Raw genomic sequence first — 23,666 nt, 5'->3', positions numbered from 1 at the left:
CAAAACTGTTCAACTTGTACATCAAAGTCACAAAAGACTTAAAGCTGTGATTGGTCACACGCCCAAAGTGCTTCCTAACTACAAACCATATAAGGAAGTCCGCCCCTCTGTGACATCACAAAGGAACAACTTTACCAAGCCTTTTGAAACTGAAGGTTTTGAGCCATCCCAAACTTCTTTCAGGGCTCATTTCGAAATGTGCAAACCTCATTATCTGAAACCTTGGCATTGTTTAACACGAGAATACAACATTCCAACTACATTTATAGGTCAGAAAAAGCATAATAGGTCCCCTTTTTGGGCAAATTTGGGCACCCAACAGAAAAATTACATCAATATTTAGTAGATCCTCCTTATACAGATATGAATGCTTCCTATAGCTTCCAAATGAGGGTCTGGATTCTGGTTGAAGGTATTTTGGACCATTCATCTGGCCACACAGCCCCCCAGCATGATGGAACCACCACCAAATGTTACTGTGGGTAGCAAGTGTTTGTCTTGGAATGCCATGTTCTTCATCCGCCATGCATACCGCCCCTTGTTATGTCCAAATAACTCCATTTTACTTTCATCAGTCCACAGCACCTTATTCCAAAATGAAGCTGGCTTGTCCAAATGTGCTTTAGCATACCTCAAGCGACTCCCTTTGTGACATGTGATCAGAGAAGGCTTCTTCCGCATGACTTTCCCAGAATGAACGATGAATGTTGAAGGATGCCCAGTGACACCATCTGCACCAAGATCATGTTGTAGGTCTTTGGAGCTGGTCTTACTGTTCTCACCATCATTGGCCTCTGCTCATCTGAGATCTTTCTTGGTCTGCCACCCCGGGGCCTTAACTAGAACTGTGCCTGTGGTCTTCCATTTCCTCACTATGTTCCTCAGAGTGGAACCTGACAGCTGAAATCTCTGAGCTAGCTTTTTGTATCCTTCCCCCAGACCATGATGCTGAACAATCTTTGTTTTCAGGTCATTTGACCAGCTACCATGGTGCTACTCTTCAGAAAACATACAACTTGCAATTGGCCACCTTAAATACCCTTTCTCATGATTGGCTTCACTTGTGTATGCAGGTCAAGGGTCAGTGAGCTTACCAAACACATCTTGTGTTTCAATAATTAGTGTTAAAGGTATTTAAATCAATAAAACAACAAGGGTGCCCAAATGTATGCACCTGTCTACTTTTGTTTAAATAATTATTGCACACTTTATACTGTGTGGCAGCCCGCCACAAATAAAGTTGGTGGAACCTGTTTTTTCTTGCTCATTATCTCATTCTAACTCATTGGTGGTAACCTTGTGGTTACTGCCATCAATTAATTATAAATAACCAAAGTGAATAAAGGTTAAAAGAAAAAAGTTACAGCACGAAGAAGCAGTTTAAAAATACAATTTCTTCCTGCTTAACCACACTGAGCTGATATTTTAAAACATAATATATAAACAATGAAATCAAATTATTTTTTTATAATCAGAATCGGCTTTATCTGCTAAGTATGCTTACACAAACGAGGGAGTTGACTCCGATTAAATTGGCTCTCACTGTACTTATTACTTAAAAAACACTTAATAAATAAATAAATAAATACAAAGTACGCTCAACGGTTCCACTTACTTAAACTCCACACCCCGGAGTTTTTTGAAGTTTACTTTGGTCGTATTTTGCAACGAATGGTGTTGCAGAGTTCAGCAGTGGAGCTACCGGAACCTAGTGCGCATGCGTGCACTCTTCCCACAGCAGGTAAACTCCACCATGGCGGCGAGAGGCCATGTGCAAGACCCCAATGACCGGAGACTCAGACCCATATATGGTGAGCGCTCGTCTGCGGAGCGAATTATTGTATCCACTTTGAGACTGTGGTCCACTTTGTGGTTCCTTATATGTGCGCATCTTCTTAAACCTGACTGGGTCCGAGCTGGAGGGCAGTTTTGCGGCCCCTCCATCACCAACCACGGGCTCTGCTGCCTGCTGCGCCCTATGACAGTGCACCTTCCCCGGGCTGCCCGCAGCCGGGGCAGCGCCGGGCTGCTCCGGTTCTCTGATTGTAGCGTCCCACTGATTTGGCGGACGTTGTCGGTTATGTTGGCTCAGAGAACAGTCTAAAAGGTGATGTGAGGAGGCTCATTGTCACCGCTGAGCATGTTTTCTCCTTTGCTAACCGCGGCTGTTTGACAGCTAGCTTCCAGGCTAACGTGCTAGCTAGCATGCCTTTCAATGGAACCGCTCACAACTCCTGGCTTGTTTTAAAGAAAAGTTGCTAATTTGTGTGTATCGTCCGTTGTGCGGCTGACAGCCTTCATCACCGTCCTCTCACTTGCACTGTAAAAGTGTCAAGAGTGCAATGCTAACCTTTTAGCCTCCGGCTAGCATTCAGAGCAGGTTGAGGACAATGCTCCATGCTAACCCCGGCGTATTGGTGCTAGCTGCTTAGCTAGCATGGTGCTGTCAAAGCTCTTTAACGCCCTCAAACTCCTACATATCTACAACATAAACACTCAATAACTTCAATTGAAAACTTTGATTTATGTCACCACTGGAGACCTATTTGGTTTAGCAGCTCTTTCAGTGATGCTCCTGCTAGCCTTAGCTTTATCTAAACTTCAACAACAAGAACGAACACCGAGTCATCTTACGTGCGTTGAAGCAAAGTTTATACATTGTTGAATTAAAGTGTAGATTAGCTATTTTGTTTCTGAGCTTATTGTTGGTGACGGCCAGGACTTGTTCATTGAAGTTACATTAACAGCTTTGTCAATTCATGGCTGGATGGATTGTGAAGGTTAGATGATGATTTTCTTCCTCATAACGTTTTGGTTCATATTCGCTCCTCAAATCGAGAGAAGAGACATGACACAATCACTGTCTGCTACAGTTAATTTTGGCAACCAGCTGTCCCTGAGAGCCTCGCCTGTTTGTGTGTACACACACACAATGTAATGTCATTCACTGTGCAGTCATAGTGACACACATCTTCAATGTTGACTGAATTGAAAGTTTATACTGATAATCCTCACAATGTGCGTTTTTTTAACCCTCAGATTACCTTGATAATGGCAACAACAAGATGGCCATACAGCAGGCTGATAAACTGCTGAAGAAACACAAAGACCTGCACTGTGCTAAGGTACGTCATTCAAATATCCTGCCTGTGTTCACCTTGTTGTAGACCCCCTGCCGTTAAAAAAAAAAAGCCAACTGCGGTCCAGGTTTTATGTGACTTTAGAGGTGTATCCTCCCCAAAATGTCTTTTTATATCTTTAACAGCCTTCTCCCTGCAGGTGTTAAAGGCCATCGGCCTCCAGAGGACAGGAAAGCAGGATGAAGCCTTCTCGTTGGCCCAGGAGGTCACCTCTCTGGAACCCACCGACGACAACTCTTTACAAGCCCTCACCATCCTCTACAGAGAGATGCATCGCCGTCAGTAGAAATGCCCGCACAGTGGCGTGGTGGGGGGTACATGTTAACCGGTGTGTGTGTTTGTATGCTCGTTACAGCCGAGTTGGTCACCAAGCTCTACGAAGCTGCCGTCAAGAAGGTTCCGCTGAGCGAGGAGTACCACTCGCACCTTTTCATGGCGTACGCTCGCATCGGGGAGTACAAGAAGATGCAGCAGGTCTCACACATGCTCACAGTATATGATATACAGTACTATGTAATTCTGTTATTCCACCTCTAGCTTTTTTGTTTTAATGGCTCATGCTGACGTAATAGTACGCTGTGGCTGCCACAAATACATTTGGACTGCCACAAATACATTTGGCGCAACCTGGTTGTCCCTCGCTCCATGGCGGTTCAAACAGCGCTCCCTCACTCTATCGCGGGTTTTCAAAAATGAATTAAATCATAAAATAATTGGTCTTGCGTGGTTGACTACAGATTATTATAATATTGGATTATTGTATTTGATCATCATCACTTTCACATTGTATTGTTTTACCAACAAATTTACAAGTCAACCTGGCAAATGTGAGGATACAACTATTCTATAATTATAATAATTTAATTAATATATTCATTAATAAACACTAATCATTTGTATTGTTTTTATAATAAAATAACTTTTCTGTAAAAATTGACATAACATTTAGCAAGAAAGATTCTTTGATTTGTTTTTAAAAAATATTTTTTTACTTTATATATATATATATATATATATATATATATATATATATATATATATATTTTTTTTAATTAAAAAAATTGCAATTATATTAAAAATAAAATAAAAAAACAGATATAAAATAAAAATAATGCGCCTAAAAGAAGACACTTATTTCCATGTGTTCACGTGCCACATAAAATTATATGAGGGACCGAATCCGACCCCCCTGGCCTTGATTTGGACACCAGTGGTATAATGGGACTGTCTTGTCGTTCCAAGTCCGTGCAGCAGATGGCATCGTAACTGTGCTTCTTAACACACCTCATACACCTGGTTTGCCAGAGAATAACAAGTCGAGGCAGTTCCGCTAACTAAAAGTTGTGTATTCACGATAGCAGTGCAAAAACAACACATCTAATGGTGGACTAAGACTGTCGGTATGAATGAAGCTGATGTGGATGTTTGCATCTCTCCAGGCGGGAATGGCCTTGTATAAAATTGTTCCCAAGAATCCGTACTACTTCTGGTCTGTGATGAGTCTGGTAATGCAGGTATGTCATCAACACGTGCACGCACGCAAATTAGATGGTGACTATCCAGCCACAAATAGATTGAAGCACTGTGGCAAACACCGCCTGGCCTAATGTGTTATGTACTGTGTTGTTGCTGTCCAGGCCATCTCAGCACAAGATGAAAAGCTTTCTCAAACCATGTTCCTGCCACTGGCCGAGCGCATGGTGGAGAAGATGGTCAAAGAGGACAAGATTGAAGCAGAAGCTGAGGTGATTTTGATCACACACGGCTGTTTAATAATAAATGCATCAAGCAGAAGTGTGGAAGATGTTTTTCACTGCAAATATGTCCACTTCCTGTATCTGTCCCAATACTATTGCTGTGGCGTTGACAGTCCTATTGGCTTCTCATTGTAGGTGCAGCTGTACTTTATGATCCTGGAGCGTTTGGGAAAGTGCGAGGAGGCTCTGGATGTTATCAAGGGGCCACTAGGAGGTGAATGCACACAAATGGGTCATTCTCTTTTCCGGTCCGCTTGTCTTCACTGTGGCTGCATGACGTCCTCGCAGAGAAGCTGACCAGCGAGCTTCAGAGTCGAGAGAGCAAGTGTATGATGCTCTACAGGCGACTGCAGCGCTGGCCTGAGTGCAACGCTCTGGCCCACAAGCTGCTGCTGAAAAAGTGAGGCTGAGTTCTGAGTGCCGTTTTGGATTTAATTGCATGCAATTTGACATGTCATTTTTGTATGTGCAGTCCTGATGATTGGCAGTTTTACCTGGCCTACTTTGATTCGCTCTTTCACCTCATGGATCAGTCGTGGAGTCCGTCAGACGAGGGAGAACAGTGAGTTGACACTTTGACACTTCACCCATTCGAGGGGGTGGTTTCCAGGTTGTCATCCGTTGTACAACCCCTGGCAAAAATTATGCAATCACCAGTCTTGGAGGATGTTCATTCAGTTGTTTAATTTTGTAGAAAAAAAGCAGATTACAGAAATGCCACAAAACTAAAGTCATTTAAAACTGCAACTTTCTAGCTTTAAGAAACACTAAAAGAAATCAAGAAAAAAAGTTGTGATAGTCAAAAAGAAATTCTTTTTTAGATAGAGCAGTAGGGAAAAAAATATGGAATCACTCAATTCTGAGGAAAAAATTATGGAATCACCCTGTAAATTTCCATTTCCAAAACGAACACATGCATCAAATTAGATCTGCTCATTAGTCTGCAGGTTAAGACCAATGAGCTCCAACACATCATGGCTCCAACACAAGAGATGTCAATTGAAACAAAGGAGAGGATTATCAAACTTCCTAAAGAAGGTAAATCATCACAGAATGTTGCAAAAGATGTTGGTTGCTCACAGTCAGCTGTGTCGAAAATCTGGACCAAGTACAAACAACATGGGAAGGTTGTAACAGGCAAGCATACTGGTAGACCAAGGGAGACATCAAAGCGTCAATACAGAAAACTTAAAGCAATATGTCTTGAAAACAGAAAATGCACAGCAAAACAAATGGGCAGAAAATGGGCAATCGTGGACTGTGGATGACTGGATGAAAGTCATATGCAGTGATGAATCGCGAATCTGCATTGGGCAAGGGGATGATGCTGGAACTTGTGTTTAGTGCCGTTCCAATGAGATTTATGAAGACGTGCAAATTGCCACAGTCACTGATGATATGGGGCTGCATGTCAGGTAAAGGCACTGGGGAGATGGCTGTCATTACATCTTCAATAAATGCACAAATATATGTTGACATGTTGGACACTTTTCTTATTCTATCAATTGAAAGGATGTTTGGGGATGATGACATCATTTTTCAAGATGATAATGCATCTTGCCATAGAGCAAAAACTGTGAAAACTTTCCTTCAAGAAAGACATATAAGGTTGATGTCATGGCCTGCAAATAGTCCGAATCTCAATCCAATTGAAAATTTGTGGTGGAAACTGAAGAAAATGGTTCACGACACAGCTCCAATCTGCAAAGCTGATCTGGTTTGCAACTGAATGTTGCAGTTTTAAATGACTTTAGTTTTGTGGCATTTCTGTAATCTGCTTTTTTTTTTCCCCAAAATTAAACAACCAAATGAACATCCTCTAAGACTGGTGAGTCCATAATTTTTGCCAGGGGTTGTACAATGGAACAGGGGTCCCCAATCACATACTGGGCCACCTTTTGGCACAGTGATAAAGAAATGCATTAAAAAATGTAAATAACTACATAAAAATTTAAGTAAATAGATGTAGATTTTGGAAATATGGGCCATCATTTTATAAAAAACAAACGGAGGTTATGCTTTTGCCAGCGTTTATCTTTTTGGTTGTCTGTGTGTGTTAATAACTTCCTGTCCGGAATGGATTTGGATGAAATGTTCGACAATTGTCGGAAATGGGAACTGGTTACATTTGGGTGGGGGGGGGGGGGGGGGGTGATCCGGATCACCGCTTGGATCTGGGAATATAGTAAAGGACTCTGTAACATTGCAAGCTATGACATTTTTTGGCATTTGTGCATACAACTCCACAAAAAATGGTCAGACCTCTTGCTTGGGCCATGTAGTCTTCCCGGTACATTGTGCTATCATGCTAGGTGTTTGCATGCTAATATCACTGTACAAGCATTTTTGGCTGTTGTCATGGGTAGACACCTATATAAACACCACCATCATGCCAGGTATTAGCATGACGATGTTTGCATGTTAACAGACCTTGCATGCAAATAATAGCATAGTAACGTTTTTAGCCGCTTTCATGGGTAGAAACGTATATGAACACTAATCACTGTATGCATTAGGATGGTAACATGCTATCATGATAACTACATTGTAGCATTTTTATCCATTTTCATAGGTAGACACTATTGTTAGCTGTTAGCATACTAACGTTAACTTGTTAGCATTGCTAGCATACCAACATGGGCATACTAGTATTTTTGCAATTTTTATGAATATGAACTTAAGCAGACGTTAGCATGCCAACATTAGCCTAGTAGCATTTTTAGACATTTTCATAGCAAAAATATGTTGGAATGCTAACATAATTATACTAAAGTTAGCATTTTCAGATTTAGGCACTTACAAACAACTTAGCACTATTATGCTATAAGGAAAACACAAAGGAAAAACTAGGACTAAGTTGTACAACTGAACTGCATTATATTGAGAGGTATTTCTAATAATTTGGCTCCCATCATTGAAGTTTTTTTTTAGCCTTTTCTTCAAACAACCTGGTCTTACTGAGTGAGTCTCTTACTTGTTGACAACAACTGCAACTAATATGTTTGTGTCTGTAGCTGTTCCGAAGGCGCGGTGCATTACACGGTGAATGATGTGGTGCGGTTTGTGGAGGATCGCATCAAGGGCGAGGAGGGCAAAGACTCCCGCTCCCTGCGGGGTCCTTTCTTGGCCCGTCTGGAGCTGATGCACAGGCTGAGAGAGAGGGGCTGCCCCGAAGAAAGCCTGCTGGGTAAATAACAAACACAGATTTAAAAAGACAGGATGAGAGTTTTCGGGTGGAGGTGACAAGATGATCATGTTCTAATTTGCATAATTGGACGCTGTGGGAAACAATGTAAGCAAGGAAACTTGAAACGCAAAACATTTTTAGAAATTAACTTTCTTCGGTCACATCTTTTTTGTGTGTTTCTTTTAATGTCATAAACAAGATGGCGCTGCCTGTGAGTGCTTAGATAACAGCGCCAGCTCCTTGCTGAGATGAGCAATACGTACTTTCATGGTAGGCTCCAAAAGTGTCTAGTAACATATGGTAAAAAGTTGCAAGGTTTTTCAATTTTTTGGAGAAAGAGAATCTAAAGAGGTCTGAGTACTCACAAAATATAGCAACACTCTTGCTACTTTGTTTTATGTATGGCAGAACAGATGCTTAGAAGCAGAGTTAAGATGCTATCTACTGTACGGGACTGCAACGTCACGCTACATTCACAGACAGTGCCGTTATAATGTATTTATTAGCGCTGGTGAAGAGGTAGTCCAAAATTATGAATGGATTTGGCCAGCCATAAATGAATGAATGAATGAATGTGTGGGAAACACTGACTTGATGTCCTCATCCTCATTTTGTTGTTTGTTGTCCAGGCGATCCTCTAGAGCTGATGGTGCAGTTTTTTGGCAAGTATGGAGACAAGCCTTGCTGCATCACGGACCTGAGCATTTACCTCCACCTGCTCTCTAATGACCAGCATGTGCAGGTGAGCGACAGCACCGGCGCCATCTTGTTCACCCACCGAGCCCCCGTCCTTCACTTTTTCTCCTCTGCTCGACAGTTCATCAACCGACTGAGCGAGGCCGCCCCACTTGGCCAGCCCGGCCCCGAGGGCTTCGCCTTCCCCGACGACACCAAAGCGCTGCAGAGACATTTGTGCCTGTGTCAGCTGAGCCGAGCGCTCGGCCTTCACCACGCGCTCGACGCCGCCGGAAAGCTGCGACTCATCACGGAGCTGAAGGCGCATTATCGCCACGGTCTCAAGTTTGGTGAGAACTCCTCAACTGAAGTGTATTCAATATGTGCATGCTGACCCATCGACGCGCACCTTGTGTTCCCACAGGCAAGAACGCTCTGAAGACGGAGCTCCAGTTTTCTGACATGTATTGTCTGATGGCGGCTCACGTCTACGTGGACCTGTGGACAGAAAGCAGTGAGTCGGCACCCCCGTATGTGTTTTCTCTGTGTGAGTTGTGATGTGTGGCCATGTGGCGTGCAGGGGACGAGGACATGGTGTGGCAGTGTTTGGGCCTCCTGCAGGAGGGCTTGTCCAACAGTCCCTCCAATGCTCAGTTCAAGCTGCTGTTGCTGCTCCTCTACTGTCGCCTCGGCGCCTTCGAGCCTGTGGTGGACCTCTACGCCAGCCTGGACGCCAAGCACGTGCAGCACGACACCATCGGGTTTCTCCTGACGCGTTACGCCGAGTCATTGGGACAGTTTGCCGCTGCATCCCAAGCCTGCAACTTCTCTCTCAGGTTTTTCCACTCCAACCAGAAAGATGTGAGTCAGCCTCGTAGATTTCCTCTTTACCGGGCATCCTCATCCGATTAATCATCTAACTGCTCTCTGTTTCACAGACCTCAGAGTACATCATCCAGGCGTACAAATACGGCGCCTTTGAGAAGATCCCGGAGTTCATCGCCCTCAGGAACAGGTTGAACCAGTCGCTGCACTTCGCCCAGGTCCGCACAGAGAGGATGCTGCTGGATTTGTTCCTGGAGGCCGACATGTGAGAGAACATTCTTCATGCACATGCTCACCAAACAATGCCCCACACGATTGTGATGTGTTGTTTTAAAATGTTGTTTTCCAGTGTGTTGAGTCTGGAGGAGAGTGTGAAGGCCATGTGTTTGTCTGCAGAGGAGGATGACATTCCCTGGGACAACATGAGGGACAACAGAGACCTCACAGTTTTCACCTGCTGGGACCCCAAAGAGCGGTACAGCAAAACACACACACACACACACGCACACACTTGGTCACACTTGGTCCCTACGTGCTTGTTCAGCTAACCTCTCCTGAGGTGAATCTCATTTAAGAGTGTCCCGATCTGATATTGGTTTGATATCTAAAATCTCTAAAATCTTCTATAAAAAAATAATTAGAGACTTATTACAATTTCTCAAATTTCCAAAATGCTACTGTTCACCGTAAATTCACGACTATTGAGCACCCACCAAAGTTAAAGACAAAAAAAAAGTGCATATGTGGTCCATAAGCAGCTGGTGTCCAAGATGTAACGTGGGATATTTATACAAAAAGACACACTATAAACCTTGCAATTCTACTTCCACTCAGCGTTCCCAGCGTCACTCGACTTGAGTCGCTTTTTTTCATCGGAGTTCAAAAGCTGCCTTGGTCAAAGCAGTCCAAGCGGAATCTGTAGCAATGCTACACTTTATCAAACTTAATTAAGTTTTGTCAGATCAAAACACAGCCTCTGCATAAAACTTCACAATCTGTAATATTAGCTTCTTTTACGTAAAAGTGCTACTTTCTGTTTTGGCACTTTAAGCACAAGTTTTTTTATGGTTGGGGAAACAATCCGATACCGATGTCAATTGATAAATATCACACATCCTTTGTTAATATAGTTGGGTTATTTTATTAATTTAAACTCCTATTGGTGTCAAGTTGGTGTGTGATGAGTTTAGCGGGAATTTATGCTATTTAAATGAAACCATGGAGATATGTCAAATGCACGAAACAATATGTCATTACCAAATTACCTGTATTTTTTTATTTTTTTTTTAATTTATCTGCTCTGGAATGTATCTTTTGCTATTTTGTTATTTTCTGTATCCATATCCGTGACGTCACAGCATCGGTGTTCCAAAAAAAAAAAAATCTCCAATCTCGTTGTACATCTTGTATGACAATAAAGGCCATTCCTTCGGTGTCACCTCTAAAATTGTCCCCTTCCATAGTAATTATCAAAATAACAATTTTTTTTATTTCCTAATAAAATAAAATAATATCTTCTATATCAGCACTCCTTTACAAGCTGTCCGTTCCATACTCCGCTACCACACTGCTTCACCACTTCTATGCAGCAGCGCTATCCTGGATAGAGTCCATGTGATGTGTGTGTGTGAACCTGCAGCAGGAGCAATGTCATGGAGTGCAGAGTGCAAATCCCGCAATCCACAAGTCCCCCCGCAGTGGCACAGAACCAAGGACGTACAACATGGTGCCATTGAGCATTTGAAGCAGCACCACAATAAAGGATTCCCACACGGCAAATAGTGCTGTGTCTTTTTTAGCACAATTGCTCGTCATCACTCTCGCTCGTAAAAGGCTGGACTGCACGCTTGTGGAAGTGTCGTGCACGTTTTCCGCCTTTTCATGTTTGGCCGACTGGCGCAGTGCTAAGCTATGTAAACGAGCGCTTTGTATTTTTCCTCTTGCCATCACAGGCGGTTGAATGATGAGCACCGGCAGCGTTCCCTGGAGGAAGAGTGCGTCTGGCTGAGGATACGCTCTCTCACGCTGCGCCTCCTCGCCGCAATGGCGGCACTGGGACACAAACCCTCGCCACAAAACTCCGAGCTGGCCACTGAGAACGGCGTGGGGGACAAGGTGTCGAGCCTGGGTGGCCTCCTGGCGCAGCTCAACCAGACGTTGCAGACAGCCGCTCAGCTGGCAGAGAGATGCACGCAGGTGTGTACGGGAGACGTGCGGCCACCTGATGATGTCATAATGCCAACATGTCGTTTTTCCCGTAGTATCCCTTCCTGGGACCCCCCTCTACCCGTCTGGCCACCGCCCTGTCCAGCGGAAGCTGCCAATGTCAGGCGGCGGCACTCCAGCTGTCGGCCCACATACACGAGTTGGACGGCGCGGGAATCGGTAAACACTCGCGCCATCTTGTCCTGATCTTCTAAATCAAACTCTCCCGATTGGGGACTGACCACTTGACCCTGCCCCCACCATATTTCATGTTAACATGTTTTTTAGGTTTAAATGAGGGCTTCTTAAATGGTCTCAACCGGGGACCAACATTTTCCACTTTTATTTAGACTTTGTTTGTTTTAAAAAGAAGTAATTTTATTTATTGAATTTATTTGTCATGTATTTATTTTATTCATGTTTTGTTGTACTTTTATTTACGTAATTTAGTATTTATTTACAATTTTAAGTCATTATGTGTGTGTGTATATGTATGTGTATGTATATATATATATATATATGTATGTATGTATGTATGTATGTATGTATGTATGTATGTATGTATGTATGTATATATATATATATATATATATATGTATGTATGTATATATATATTTACATTAAAAAAGCATTAAAAGGCCGCCTTTTAACGCTTTTCTTCCTCCTCCCAGACGAGTCGTCAGAGCTCCAAACACAGATGTGCAACACCTTCAAGTCACTAGCTGTTCAACTACAAGGTGAGCTCTGCCAGACGCGGTTCTTCTGTGACCACATGGTCCTTTTTCTGATGTCCTCCTCCTCTCCTGTCCTCCGGCAGAAATGCTGACAAAATGCAAAGGAGATTTACTGGAAATGAAAGAAGGCAAATTAAAAACGAGGCCACCTTTATTAGAAAACCTCATCTTTTTCGTGGAGGTGAGCATCGTCTGTTGTCATTGGTGTCCCGTCTTGTGGTTGCTCTCCTTCATGTTCACGTTGTGGTTGCACGCAGACGGTGTGCGTTGTCTTTTGGGTTGCTAGCTACTGTGCTAAGATCCTGCGGCCACTCAAGACCAGCCTACAGAAGAAGAAGAAGAAGAAAAAGGATGCGAGCATTGTTCAGGTATAGTTTGTATTCATTTGTGCGGGGGCGGGGACCACAAAACCAACACCGCCAATGCTGACTTCTCACTGGTTTGCAGCCGGCAGTCATGTGCGGCTTCCAGGAGCTGACGGCGAGCTTGCAGGACCTGCTGGCCCAGGCCTTGGAGCACATAAAAGGACAGGAAGTTGTAATAACGGCCATCAAAATGTCCACTTTAAGCTTGGAAGGATCCACACAGGTCAGTCAGTGACACTAATAATTAGACACGGTATCATTGCAATGTTTATCACAGGACTAATTTGCATACAGCTGTCCCTTGTTATTACTTTATTGTTTCAATTTTTTTTAAACAAAACGTCAACATGAATACAAACAAACTCCAAACAAAAAGGGGGCACTAGAGATACACATTTACATTTACAAAGTTAGTTAGTTAGTTCACATTCCTTGTCATGGTGCAATTTGTGTCATTTCCTTGGTTTGTGTTCGTGAACAGTGTCCACTTCACCCGTTTTTCTCCACATATGTTTCTTCAGTCCTCAATCTATGTGTTAATAGTTCCATATCGTGTATTGTATTCATCACACAAAGCCAGTCCTCCAGTACCGGGGGTGTTGGATTAAGCCATTTTTTGGTAATGGCTTTTTTTACATGCTACCAACATGATTTTATATAAATAGCTATCTTCCCTTAACACAAGGTTAACACAAGTCTCGCATGAAAAAGTCACATTGTAACCCAAAATCCTCTCCATTGTTTTACATGCCATCTTCCAAAACTTGATGATATTTGGCCAGAACCAAAACACATGTGAATGGTTAACATTGACTGTACCACACTGACGCCAGCATGGCTGGGTAACTTTAAGATATTTTTGTTTAGTTTCTTGTGTAATGGAAAAATCTGATTATATTCTTCCAGCAATGCTCCCTCCAGACCCGAGATGATGTTGTGGAGCTTTGGGTTATAATCATACACAACCATTAAGTTTCTGTAATGTTTGTTTTGAGCTCTCTTTCCCATTTTTCTTTAATATATCGACTATTCGCCTTTCCCTCCATTACATTTTTATATAGTGTGGATACTATCTTGGTAGCTTTTGATTTATAAGCAGATATTGCCATTTGAGTCATGTCTTTTTTTATTTTTTTTTAATATATATATATAATTTTTTTTTCAGGCGCCCACATCTTTTATTCATCAAGCATTTTATTTTCCTGTCATTGTAATTTCTCAATTGTATGTATCTAAAATAATTGTTTTCGCCCAGGTCGTATATACAGCCGTCCCTTGTTTATAGTTAATTTAATGTGAATTTCCATGAAGCCATGAAGTAACACCTCGAAAATCACTTTTGGACTACCATTATTATTTCTTTCCATCACATTGCACAGGATCAATGTAAAAACATAACAGACGGCCACTGCTAGCATAGCAAGCTACCGTGCTCACTAGTTAGCCTCTTAGCTTCTTGTTAACCTCTTGTTCATTCTAAACTTAAAGTGTCTCAAACGGAGTAGGGAAGAAGGACAAAGAAGACATAAACTTACCACTTCCACACAGAATGGAGAACCTTTTTTTTGTAGCCAGTCTCTAAGCGGTATGAAAATGAATGCAATTTGTCATGTCTCACAACATCACTGATTTTTTTTTTTTTTTAACCACGATAAAGTGAAGGTGCAATATTCAAACCGGCGTATAGCAGGGGAAGGAAAACTGTATACGGAATACGCCACATTACTGACATGTACTTCCTGTGCGTTCAGGAGGAATGGTCGTTTACGAAGGCTGCTATGGACAAGCTGCAGAGCAGTCACCTGCGCTCGCTGCAGGAGGCGGGAGATTTGCTCAAGAAGAGGGTGGAAACGCTAAAGAACCTCAAGATCTGAACGTCATCACGTTCACCTCCCCTAAACTCCCCAGTGATGACCCCCCCTCCCCCCCCACCTGGATTCTGTTTGTCCTGTCAGCACATTTCTGGAACAGTTTCAACTCGCTTACACCTATCATGAACTCGTACTGCAACGTGAGACTTTCAGATGCTAATTAGGCCCTTTTAGACAAACTAGTAAATTATTGTACATAGCTAAGAGCAAGCCAATATAAAATACAATAAACCACTATGCTTTTTGTCGGTTAGTCACCTTCATCAGACTGAAGATTCCGTTGGACGTTTATTTAGTTCGTGTTTTTGTTCACCTTTTGTGTGTCAGTATTATGAAGGAGTTGTGTTCATTCAATCGCAAGCAGGATCCACTTCTTCCACTTCCTCCCGGCTGTGGCAATGGTGTGGTCACGTGACATCCTCAGCAACCAGCAGATTGTTTTCGGTCTGGAAAACAATCCTCAAACCGTGTTTTTGTTTGCTGCACCATTTTAAAATGACAGATGCAGCATTTTTTTAACATGAGCTGCTTGTGTGTGCGTGCGTGTTTGTGTGTGTGTGTGTGTGTGTGTGTGTAGTCTATGGGTGGGCCCTGATGGCACTGAGGTTTATGCCCTCCCATCATCTGTGCAGTGTCCACACTTCCTGTCTCACACAAACATACTTTGGACCTAATTGTAAATAATGCAGGACGCTGCCGTTCCGAGGGTGTGTGCGTGTGTGTGTGTGTGTGTGTGTGAAGGTTGCTGTAGTAGATTCTGTTAGAGCTGTGCTGTGTTTGCGTTCCATCATTTGCTCTCACCTCCGAATCAGTCAATCCAAACTCCTGACACATGTCAGCATATTGACCTGTAAGATGGACGTTTAGAACACAACCAGCTGTTACACTACATTGACCTTATCTCTCCACAGAACAATGTCCAACAAATAAAGAATTTGAATGGAGTTTATTTGACACCCCCCAACCCCACCCCAAAAAAATGTATTGTGGCAGCACCCTGAAGTTTGATGGAATGAGACAAATCTAGTTTTATGGTGAAAGAGAGCTGTTTTATTCAATGAATACAATGAAATATACTGGAAGTATATCTGTTCATCTGAATGGCTGCAAAGTGTTGATGGGGTTTAAGCGCTATGATTGACAATCTGGAGTGTCATCTCATCATCATCTTTTGTTAGAAAATGGGAAAACAGAAACACTGGAATGTCAAAGCTTTTTTAAAAAAATAAAACGGTAAATGTGAGTCTTGACTTCTCAATTGTTGTGGTTGGAGCACGTTTGCTGCTGTTCCTTGTCCAGTCCACGAGGGGGCGAGAGATTCCCAGCAGTCGTCAGCGATTAAGAAAAAGTGTAAACAGCTTCAGAGGTTTCCTGGAGTTTCTTTCAGTTCTCGAGTATCACATTTAAAGACAAATATGTAATATTTATATTTATGTGTGGATATAGTGCCAGGCTTATGTCTGGCGTCAGTGTGATCTCACATCCTTTCGCGGTCCGTTGTGTTTGCACTCGCGTTTGTCGGCTAACTAGTTAGCTCGCTAGCCGTCACTGGGCTTGTTTTGGTTTTGTGTAAAAGTCGACATTTCCTCAAGAAAGACACATGAGTGTGTCTCTGGTCGTCATCCGTCTGGAAATAGCTGATCAGTCTCCATCCCCGCAAGGCTTCCAGTACTCTGCTGGTGAGTTCATTGAAGCTATTATATCGTTGATTTAACAATGTTGTTAGCCGGCTAGCTAAGTAGCAGTGACGAAGAACCATCAGCTGTCGTATCGTCTGTCGCTGTTTCTGATGAATGTCACTTATCGTTTCCAGTGGAGGGCATGTCAGAAGAGCAGCTGCAGGACAAGGGCTTGGGTCTGGCCAGGCTGGCTCTCAGGGGAAAGACGGAGCTGGAGAGAAGTGCAGTGTTGCACCAACACATGGGAAGCAGAGCCATGGGCGACATGGTCATTGAGACCTTTGAGCCCAGCCCGGGTAAGGAGGCTTACATCTTTAGTAATGTTCTCTTACATAGAGTGACATGTGCTTATGAGAAGTTAAGCAAACTAGCCAATCAGAGACGAGCTGACAGTCACCGGTTCAAACATCTGGCTGAATGTACCAGTGAGAGAATTCCAGTGTCTTCCTAATGCTGTGTGTTGATGTAGACAAAGGTGGAGGTTCTACGGAGCACAAAAGGAGTGATGCGGACATGGAGGGCAGCGCAGCGATGGCCCCCGACTCCCCCTCCAAACAGCTGCCAGAGCAGATCTCCTTCTTCAGCGGGAACCCCTCTGTGGAGGTTGTCCACGGAATCATGCACCTCTACAAAACCAAGTGAGGACCACCTTTAACCCCCTGCCCGCGTTTTCTCCAACATCACCTTCAACATCATCATCATCTTCTTCTAGCAAAATGACGTCGTTGACGGAGGACGTTCGCCGCAGCGCCATGGTGTGCATCCTGACCGTGCCGGCCACCATGACCAGCCACGACCTCATGAAGCTCATGGCGCCCTTCAACGACGTCATGGAGCACATGAAGATCATTCGAGACTCCACCCCTAACCAGTACATGGTGCTCATCAAGTTCAGCACGCAGGTCAGAGTCACCTCACAGCGCTTTGTTACCTCCGCCAGGGACAGCCCATGTTTGTCTAACTGCTAGCAGGAATACACATGGAATACACACCGCTCAAACCTGAGATAACGTAGAGTAGACAGTACACAGCTTTTATAGTAGGACGGATTTACTATTCAGTAAAATGAGTCAATACACAGCCATTATTGTCACTTTTACCTTGCTACACACTTGTGTTGCCAAAATTGATAATGCTGTTTAAATGTGTGTTTAAGAAAGCTGAATCCTACTGTGTTCAGTGTTTACATTTCAATCAATATTTGTTTAAACTTGAGACCTGGAATATTTCTTATCATTGTAATTTTTCATATAAATTGAGGGAGCAAAAGCAGTATCGGCCACAAATGTCAGCCCAAGCAAAATCGGCCATCGGCTAAGGGTGATGGGAAAAAATCGGCATCGGCCGGAAAAAAGCCATATCGGTCGATCCCTCCTCTCAAGTACAAGTTTCACATCTACAATATTGTAACTTGAGAATATATGCTGTGCAGCTGCAGTAGAAGTAGATATATTTGCAGGAATGTGAGTGATGTACAGTAATTCCATTTAGCGTCATCACAGTTTTTCAAAAATATATTGCTTTTTTTATTGTTGAATACACCCTATCATGAAAAATATGCATTCTTTAGCAAATGTGACAAGTGTTTTACCTAATTAGCATTTTCAAGCATACAAAATACAAACATTAGGCTAGGACTAATTCGAAGATGTTGTGATGACATTCTACCCTGGTCGCTAGGTGTCAGTAATGTTACTGTAATGTTACGTGAGACACTCATGCACCAGACCCGGTCCCAGTAACAGGCTTTTATGGAAGGTTTGAAGTATCTCAAAAATAATCCCTAACGCCAAGTTAAACTCAACTCTGAACCTGTGATGTCACTTCCTCGCCAGCGGAACACATTTACTGTAACACACACCAGTAGGAGTCTTATTTATGGCTTAAATCACCTTGTACTTCGGTACGTGACAAAAAAAAACCCCAAATAAAATAAAGTTAAAAAAACAAAACTTAAAATATATTAGGAAAGCAGGAAGTGAACAAATGTAACAGTTACTGATTGTAAAAGTACCAGATGGAGGGGTAGGATTTAATAAGCTTTGCTTCTTCCTACTCCTTTTGGACATGTGGAACTGTGAACTGATTATGTGATGCATTCAATTGTAATCAGATGCATGTTGAAATGAAATAAAACCATTACCATTACCAAATATATTTTCTGTTCTGCCTACTATATTGGGTTAATAGGAGTGTGACGGTGACTATACGGGTGTTATTTCATGTCTTGAGGGTTCTAATAAGGTTGTAAATGGGTTTTTCTATGCTATAACCTACATAAATGTGTTTCTCCATGTGACGTACATCTGTGTTTGTTGTGTTCAGGCGGACGCAGACAGCTTTTACACGACGTGCAATGGCCGCCAGTTCAACTCCATCGAGGAGGCCGTGTGTCAGCTTGTGTACGTGGAGCGAGCTGAGGTCATCAAGTCCGAGGAGGGCGCCAGTTTGCCAGTGATGGAGCTGACGGAGCTCCCCAAGTGCACCGTGTGTCTGGAGAGAATGGACGAGTCGGTCAACGGCGTCCTGACTACGCTGTGCAACCACAGCTTCCACAGTCAGTGTCTGCAGCGCTGGGAGGATGCCTCGTGAGTCTCGCAGCTTCAGATAACGGCGTGTTTCCCATACATTTGTATTTATTTGTGTTTCATCTGAGTGAAGGAATTAACATGTATTTTTAACGGCAGGTGCCCTGTGTGTCGCTACTGTCAGACTCCAGAGCCCGTGGAGGAGAACAAGTGCTTTGAGTGCGGCGTGCAGGAGGTAAGGCAAGCGCGCCATCTTGCGTGGACATCTCACTCCTCGCGTCGATTTAACCAACATTTCGGTCTCACTCAGAACCTTTGGATCTGTCTGATCTGCGGCCACATCGGCTGCGGGCGCTACGTGAGCCGCCACGCGTACAAACACTTTGAGGAGACACAGCACACCTACGCCATGCAGCTCACCAACCACCGCGTGTGGGACTACGCCGGAGGTACAGTGTGTCTTCTTTGGACTTGCAGTGAGCCACGTTTAGCGGCTAATGTTAGCATGTGCCGCCAGACAACTATGTGCACCGGCTGGTGGCAAGCAAGACGGACGGCAAGATGGTTCAGTACGAGTGCGAGGGCGACACCTGCCAGGCTGAGAAGATCGACGCCCTACAGCTGGAAGTAAGCTCGTGCGTTGCTCACTCACCTCTTGTGACGCCACGCCGCTAACGGGTTTCCTCCTGTGCGTCCTCAGTATTCGTACTTGCTGACCAGCCAGCTGGAGTCGCAGCGCATCTACTGGGAGAACAAGATTGTCCACCTGGAGAAGGAGACGGCCGAGGAGGTGCTCGCTGTCGTGACGTTGTCAAGTGTTGGTTTCTCACTCATGTAGTCACTGAGGTGTGTGTGTGACAGATCAGCAACATGAAGGCCAAGTTTAAGGAGACCTTGGAGCGCTGTGACAACCTGGAACGCCGACTTGGAGAGATCAGCAAAGACAAACAGAGTGTGGAGAAAAAGTAGGTGGAAAAAGACTCTCTTTCATCATCATTCATATGTCATTGTCAAAGAAATGAAGAAACATGTCTGAAAAACCTCTACTTCATCTACAACAAAGTTTTGTCAAACATGATCAATGTTTGTGCTATTCTGCTAACAAACTGCTCAGGTGAGCGCTGTTCCGCTCCGGTTCAGCAGGGGGTGCCTTCCAAACGGCCATCTCCTGTCCCAAAATGGAATACAGTTGTCCCTGGTTACAAACATTGTTTGCCCACTCTATCGCGTTCATTGATCTCCCTTTATTGCTCTCTGGTTCTACCATATCTTACTTATTGTGTGGAAATATGGGCTAATAAGTATAAAAGCAATCTTCACTCGCTAAATGTACTGCAAAAAAGGTCAGTAAGGATAATTCATAATGCCGCCTACAGAGAACATACTAACTCCTTATTTCTAAAATCACAAATACTTCAACTTGCTGATATAGTTCATCTTCAAACAGCTAAAATAATGCATAAGTCTAAAAATAACCAGTTAGCTAAAAATGTCATCCAATACTTCTCTACAAGAGAGGAGAAATATGATCTCAGGGAAGAACTACATTTGAAACACTTCTATGCTAGGACTACGTTAAAAAGCCATAGCATTTCAGTATGTGGAATCAAACTATGGAATGGATTGAGTAAGGACCTCAAACAATGCACAACGATGAGCCAATTCAAGAAACAATACAAGCAGTTGATGTTTGCTAAATACAAGGATGAAGAGTCTTGAACCAGTCATGATGTGCTATATATGTCACGATATTGACACTTACTATGGTACACATTATGTCATTGGATGCTCATATCACCTCCTACTTTGGTACGTGATAAAAAATAAATTAATTAAATTAAACTAAAAAGTAAATAAATAAAATTAAAAAATTAAATTATATTAGGAAAGCAGGAAGTGAACAAATGTAACAGTTACTGATTGTAGCTTGTATCAGATTTTACCGATACCCACAAACGCATCGCAATGAATCTAGATTTCACCCGTCAATTGCATCCATACCCAGTGAATGAGCCGATGCACTCGCATCGCACGCATCAAAGTATCAATTAATATAGATCATTTCCCACACCTTTAGTATACAGTGTACTATACTGGGCACTTAGTAATTATCAGTCGTATTCGACCATTAAACAGCATCATGTATGAATATAGTTTTGAAAAGGCATGATAGTGAAGCCGTGATAGTGGAGGCATGAAGTGGCGATGGGTTCCTGTCATTGCAAAGGTTTGAGGAAAAATGTTGCTTAAGCAGCAATTGTGTTAAGTAGTCTAAAGTATGTTATTTTGGCATGGAGGCTGATAATAACAAGCAATCGGTGATCACATACCAACCTTACACCCACACACCAACCGCAAGTTAAGACCTGATCAGCTCATTTCTCTGAAGTCTGCTCATGAACATTTTTCAGAGTAGGCAGTCATTACAAGCTGCTGACTGACACGCTCAAGGTGTGTGTGTGTGTGTGTGTGCGTGCGTGCGTGTGTGTGTGTGTGTGTGCGCGCGCGCCGGCTGCCATTTTTAATTAGCACTGCTGACTTGGCAGGACGACAGGACGATCGATCAAAAGTTGGAAGAAATGTTGAGCGTATTCTTCTTGTTGTTGTCATGTTCCCGAGGTGCACACAGCTGAACAGTCGAGTGCTGAAGCTCGGTCAGGAGCTGAAGGAGGAGCAGGAAATGAACCGCTGCCTGAGAGCCAATCAGGTGCAGCTTCAGACCCGACTCGCTGATGAGGAGCGCAGAGCCAAAGAAAATGGTGAGATGGTCACTAACGCATTTCATAACATCTTTGCATATTATACATATAATATATACAACATATATTGTTTATGGTTTATAGTTAATTATTGTTTATTCATATTTACGGTCCATTTGGCACCAATGTAACCACTGGTAATTTATCACTAAGAATTACGTAATGTGAAATTACGAGGTAAATCTTGAAGCGATGAAGTTGAAATGGAACCACAATGGGCGCCCAACCCCAACTCCTCCCACTCTCTTGTGTTTATAATCACCATAATTAGCCCTGTAAAGCCCTGTAAACATTAAATAACACCCCTATAGTCAGCTTTACACAAAATGATAGAAGATAAGCCATAACAATAAATAAGACGTACAATAACTATCAACTTAACGTTACTGACACCTATAGAAAGCATTGTAGAATACTACACTGCCAGAACCGTAAGTGGTTAAGAAGAGAGAGGCGCTGTTGACGGCTACTCTTTACACTGCTAACCTGCTACTAGCACTCGGCTAACAGTCAACTCTAGCTAGCTGATGTCACACAGCCCCCCACCCCCTCGTCCTCCCAGTCTTTTGAATGATATATTTGTATTTTCATTCATATAGACATTTTCTATGCATAAATTAGGCCACCGATATGTAGAATTAGCTTACTAAATATGCATAATTGCGGGTCCAGGGCGTACCCCCGCCCCTCGCCCGAAGTCAGCTGGGATAGGCTCCAGTATACCCCCATGACCCTAGTGAGGATAATCGGTATAGAAGATGGATGGATGGTGAGTGAGGAGACATTGTTCCTACTGTGATGCAAACCATGCTAAAAACAATAGTATTTTATGCTCATGTACAACATGCAAAGCATGCTGGGAAGCATATGCATACTCTTCTACAAATGGAAGTTCCCCTGCATTACTTGCAGGTTGTAAGGTAATATAAATTTAGTTGGATGGTAAAGACAAAATAAAAACCTCACGGCGCACCTTTTATCTGGATCTGCACCAAAATGCGATAATTACAGTACAGTACTTGGCCCATGCACCACCAGGTTGCGTCATTCAGTGAAAAGTCAGCCTTGTCTTTGGCAAAGCAGAATGTTTCATAAGGGTGCTGGGGTGTCCCTAATGAAGTGTGCACTCGTTTTGGTGCAGGAGAGCACAAAGACGAGACCATCGGCGAGCTTCAGGAGCAGTTGCGTGACGTCATGTTCTATCTGGAGACGCAGCAGCACATCCAACACCTTCCGCCTGATGCCCGCAGTGAAATCCAGGAAGGTCACATCAACATCGCCGCCGCCAACCCGCCGGATGACACAAGCGCCGATGGCGCCGGCGCCTCCATCAGGGGCAGGAGGGGGCGGGGCAGAAAGAGGAAGTAGGTGGCCTCTTGTTTCAGTGTTGAAGTTAAAGACTTGACAAGAACGGAAACGTGTCACTGAAGGCACAGTCGGTACGTACGCCATGTAACGTCTGTTGCTGTAAATAAATTATTTGTCACAACTCATTATTTAGACTCCTCCCCCTTCTCCCATCCGCCAACCACAACTCGATCATGACCCAGAACAGTACCCTCCAATAACATTTAGTGGTTAGTTTTGTACGGTTGTTCACCAGGCACACCCGGCCATAACCACAACAGCAACAACAATGCTATTGTGACTGGGGACCCGCCCACTAGGGGAAAAAAACAGGTTCTCCCATTCAGTGTGCAAGTGGTGCATTTTTGACTTAAGTTTAGAAGAAACAAATTGGGAGTCGGCTGCATGGCGGTCGTGTGGTTAGCACGCAGGCCTCACAGCTAGGAGACCCGCATTTGATTCCACCCTCTGCCATCTCTGTGTGGAGTTTGCATGTTCTCCCCGTGCATGCGTGGGTTTTCTCCGGGTACTTGTTTGTGATTGGCTGGCCAGCAGTCCAGGGTGTACCCCACCTCTCGCCTGAAGACAGCTGGG

At 43.4% G+C, this 23,666-nt stretch overlaps 2 protein-coding genes across 2 annotated transcripts; both read left to right on the top strand.

Annotated features, from left to right (window-relative positions):
• The first annotated feature begins 1,654 nt into the window (after window positions 1-1,654).
• naa25 (N-alpha-acetyltransferase 25, NatB auxiliary subunit) lies at window positions 1,655-15,996 on the top strand. The gene is made up of 23 exons (XM_058057382.1): window positions 1,655-1,811; window positions 3,040-3,125; window positions 3,280-3,418; window positions 3,496-3,614; window positions 4,580-4,654; window positions 4,778-4,885; window positions 5,033-5,111; window positions 5,186-5,297; window positions 5,370-5,459; window positions 7,912-8,084; window positions 8,714-8,826; window positions 8,902-9,109; window positions 9,184-9,273; window positions 9,340-9,620; window positions 9,698-9,849; window positions 9,934-10,059; window positions 11,537-11,780; window positions 11,846-11,969; window positions 12,461-12,526; window positions 12,607-12,704; window positions 12,781-12,891; window positions 12,971-13,111; window positions 14,640-15,996. The coding sequence occupies exons 1-23, from the start codon at window positions 1,718-1,720 to the stop codon at window positions 14,760-14,762; spliced, it is 2,952 nt and encodes a 983-aa protein (XP_057913365.1). The 5' UTR covers window positions 1,655-1,717; the 3' UTR covers window positions 14,763-15,996.
• Window positions 15,997-16,058: 62 nt separating this feature from the next.
• On the top strand, window positions 16,059-23,254 carry brap (BRCA1 associated protein). Its single transcript, XM_058057384.1, has 12 exons — window positions 16,059-16,438; window positions 16,573-16,734; window positions 16,908-17,076; window positions 17,151-17,340; window positions 18,764-19,026; window positions 19,126-19,201; window positions 19,277-19,415; window positions 19,484-19,593; window positions 19,667-19,756; window positions 19,828-19,931; window positions 21,586-21,725; window positions 22,867-23,254. Exons 1-12 carry the CDS (start codon window positions 16,360-16,362, stop codon window positions 23,091-23,093), a joined length of 1,749 nt encoding a protein of 582 aa, XP_057913367.1. The 5' UTR covers window positions 16,059-16,359; the 3' UTR covers window positions 23,094-23,254.
• Window positions 23,255-23,666: the final 412 nt, after the last annotated feature.

Source organism: Doryrhamphus excisus, chromosome 19 (assembly GCF_030265055.1).
Source record: "Doryrhamphus excisus isolate RoL2022-K1 chromosome 19, RoL_Dexc_1.0, whole genome shotgun sequence".
NCBI lineage: Eukaryota > Metazoa > Chordata > Actinopteri > Syngnathiformes > Syngnathidae > Doryrhamphus > Doryrhamphus excisus.
This window is presented reverse-complemented; position numbering and strand designations above follow the sequence as displayed.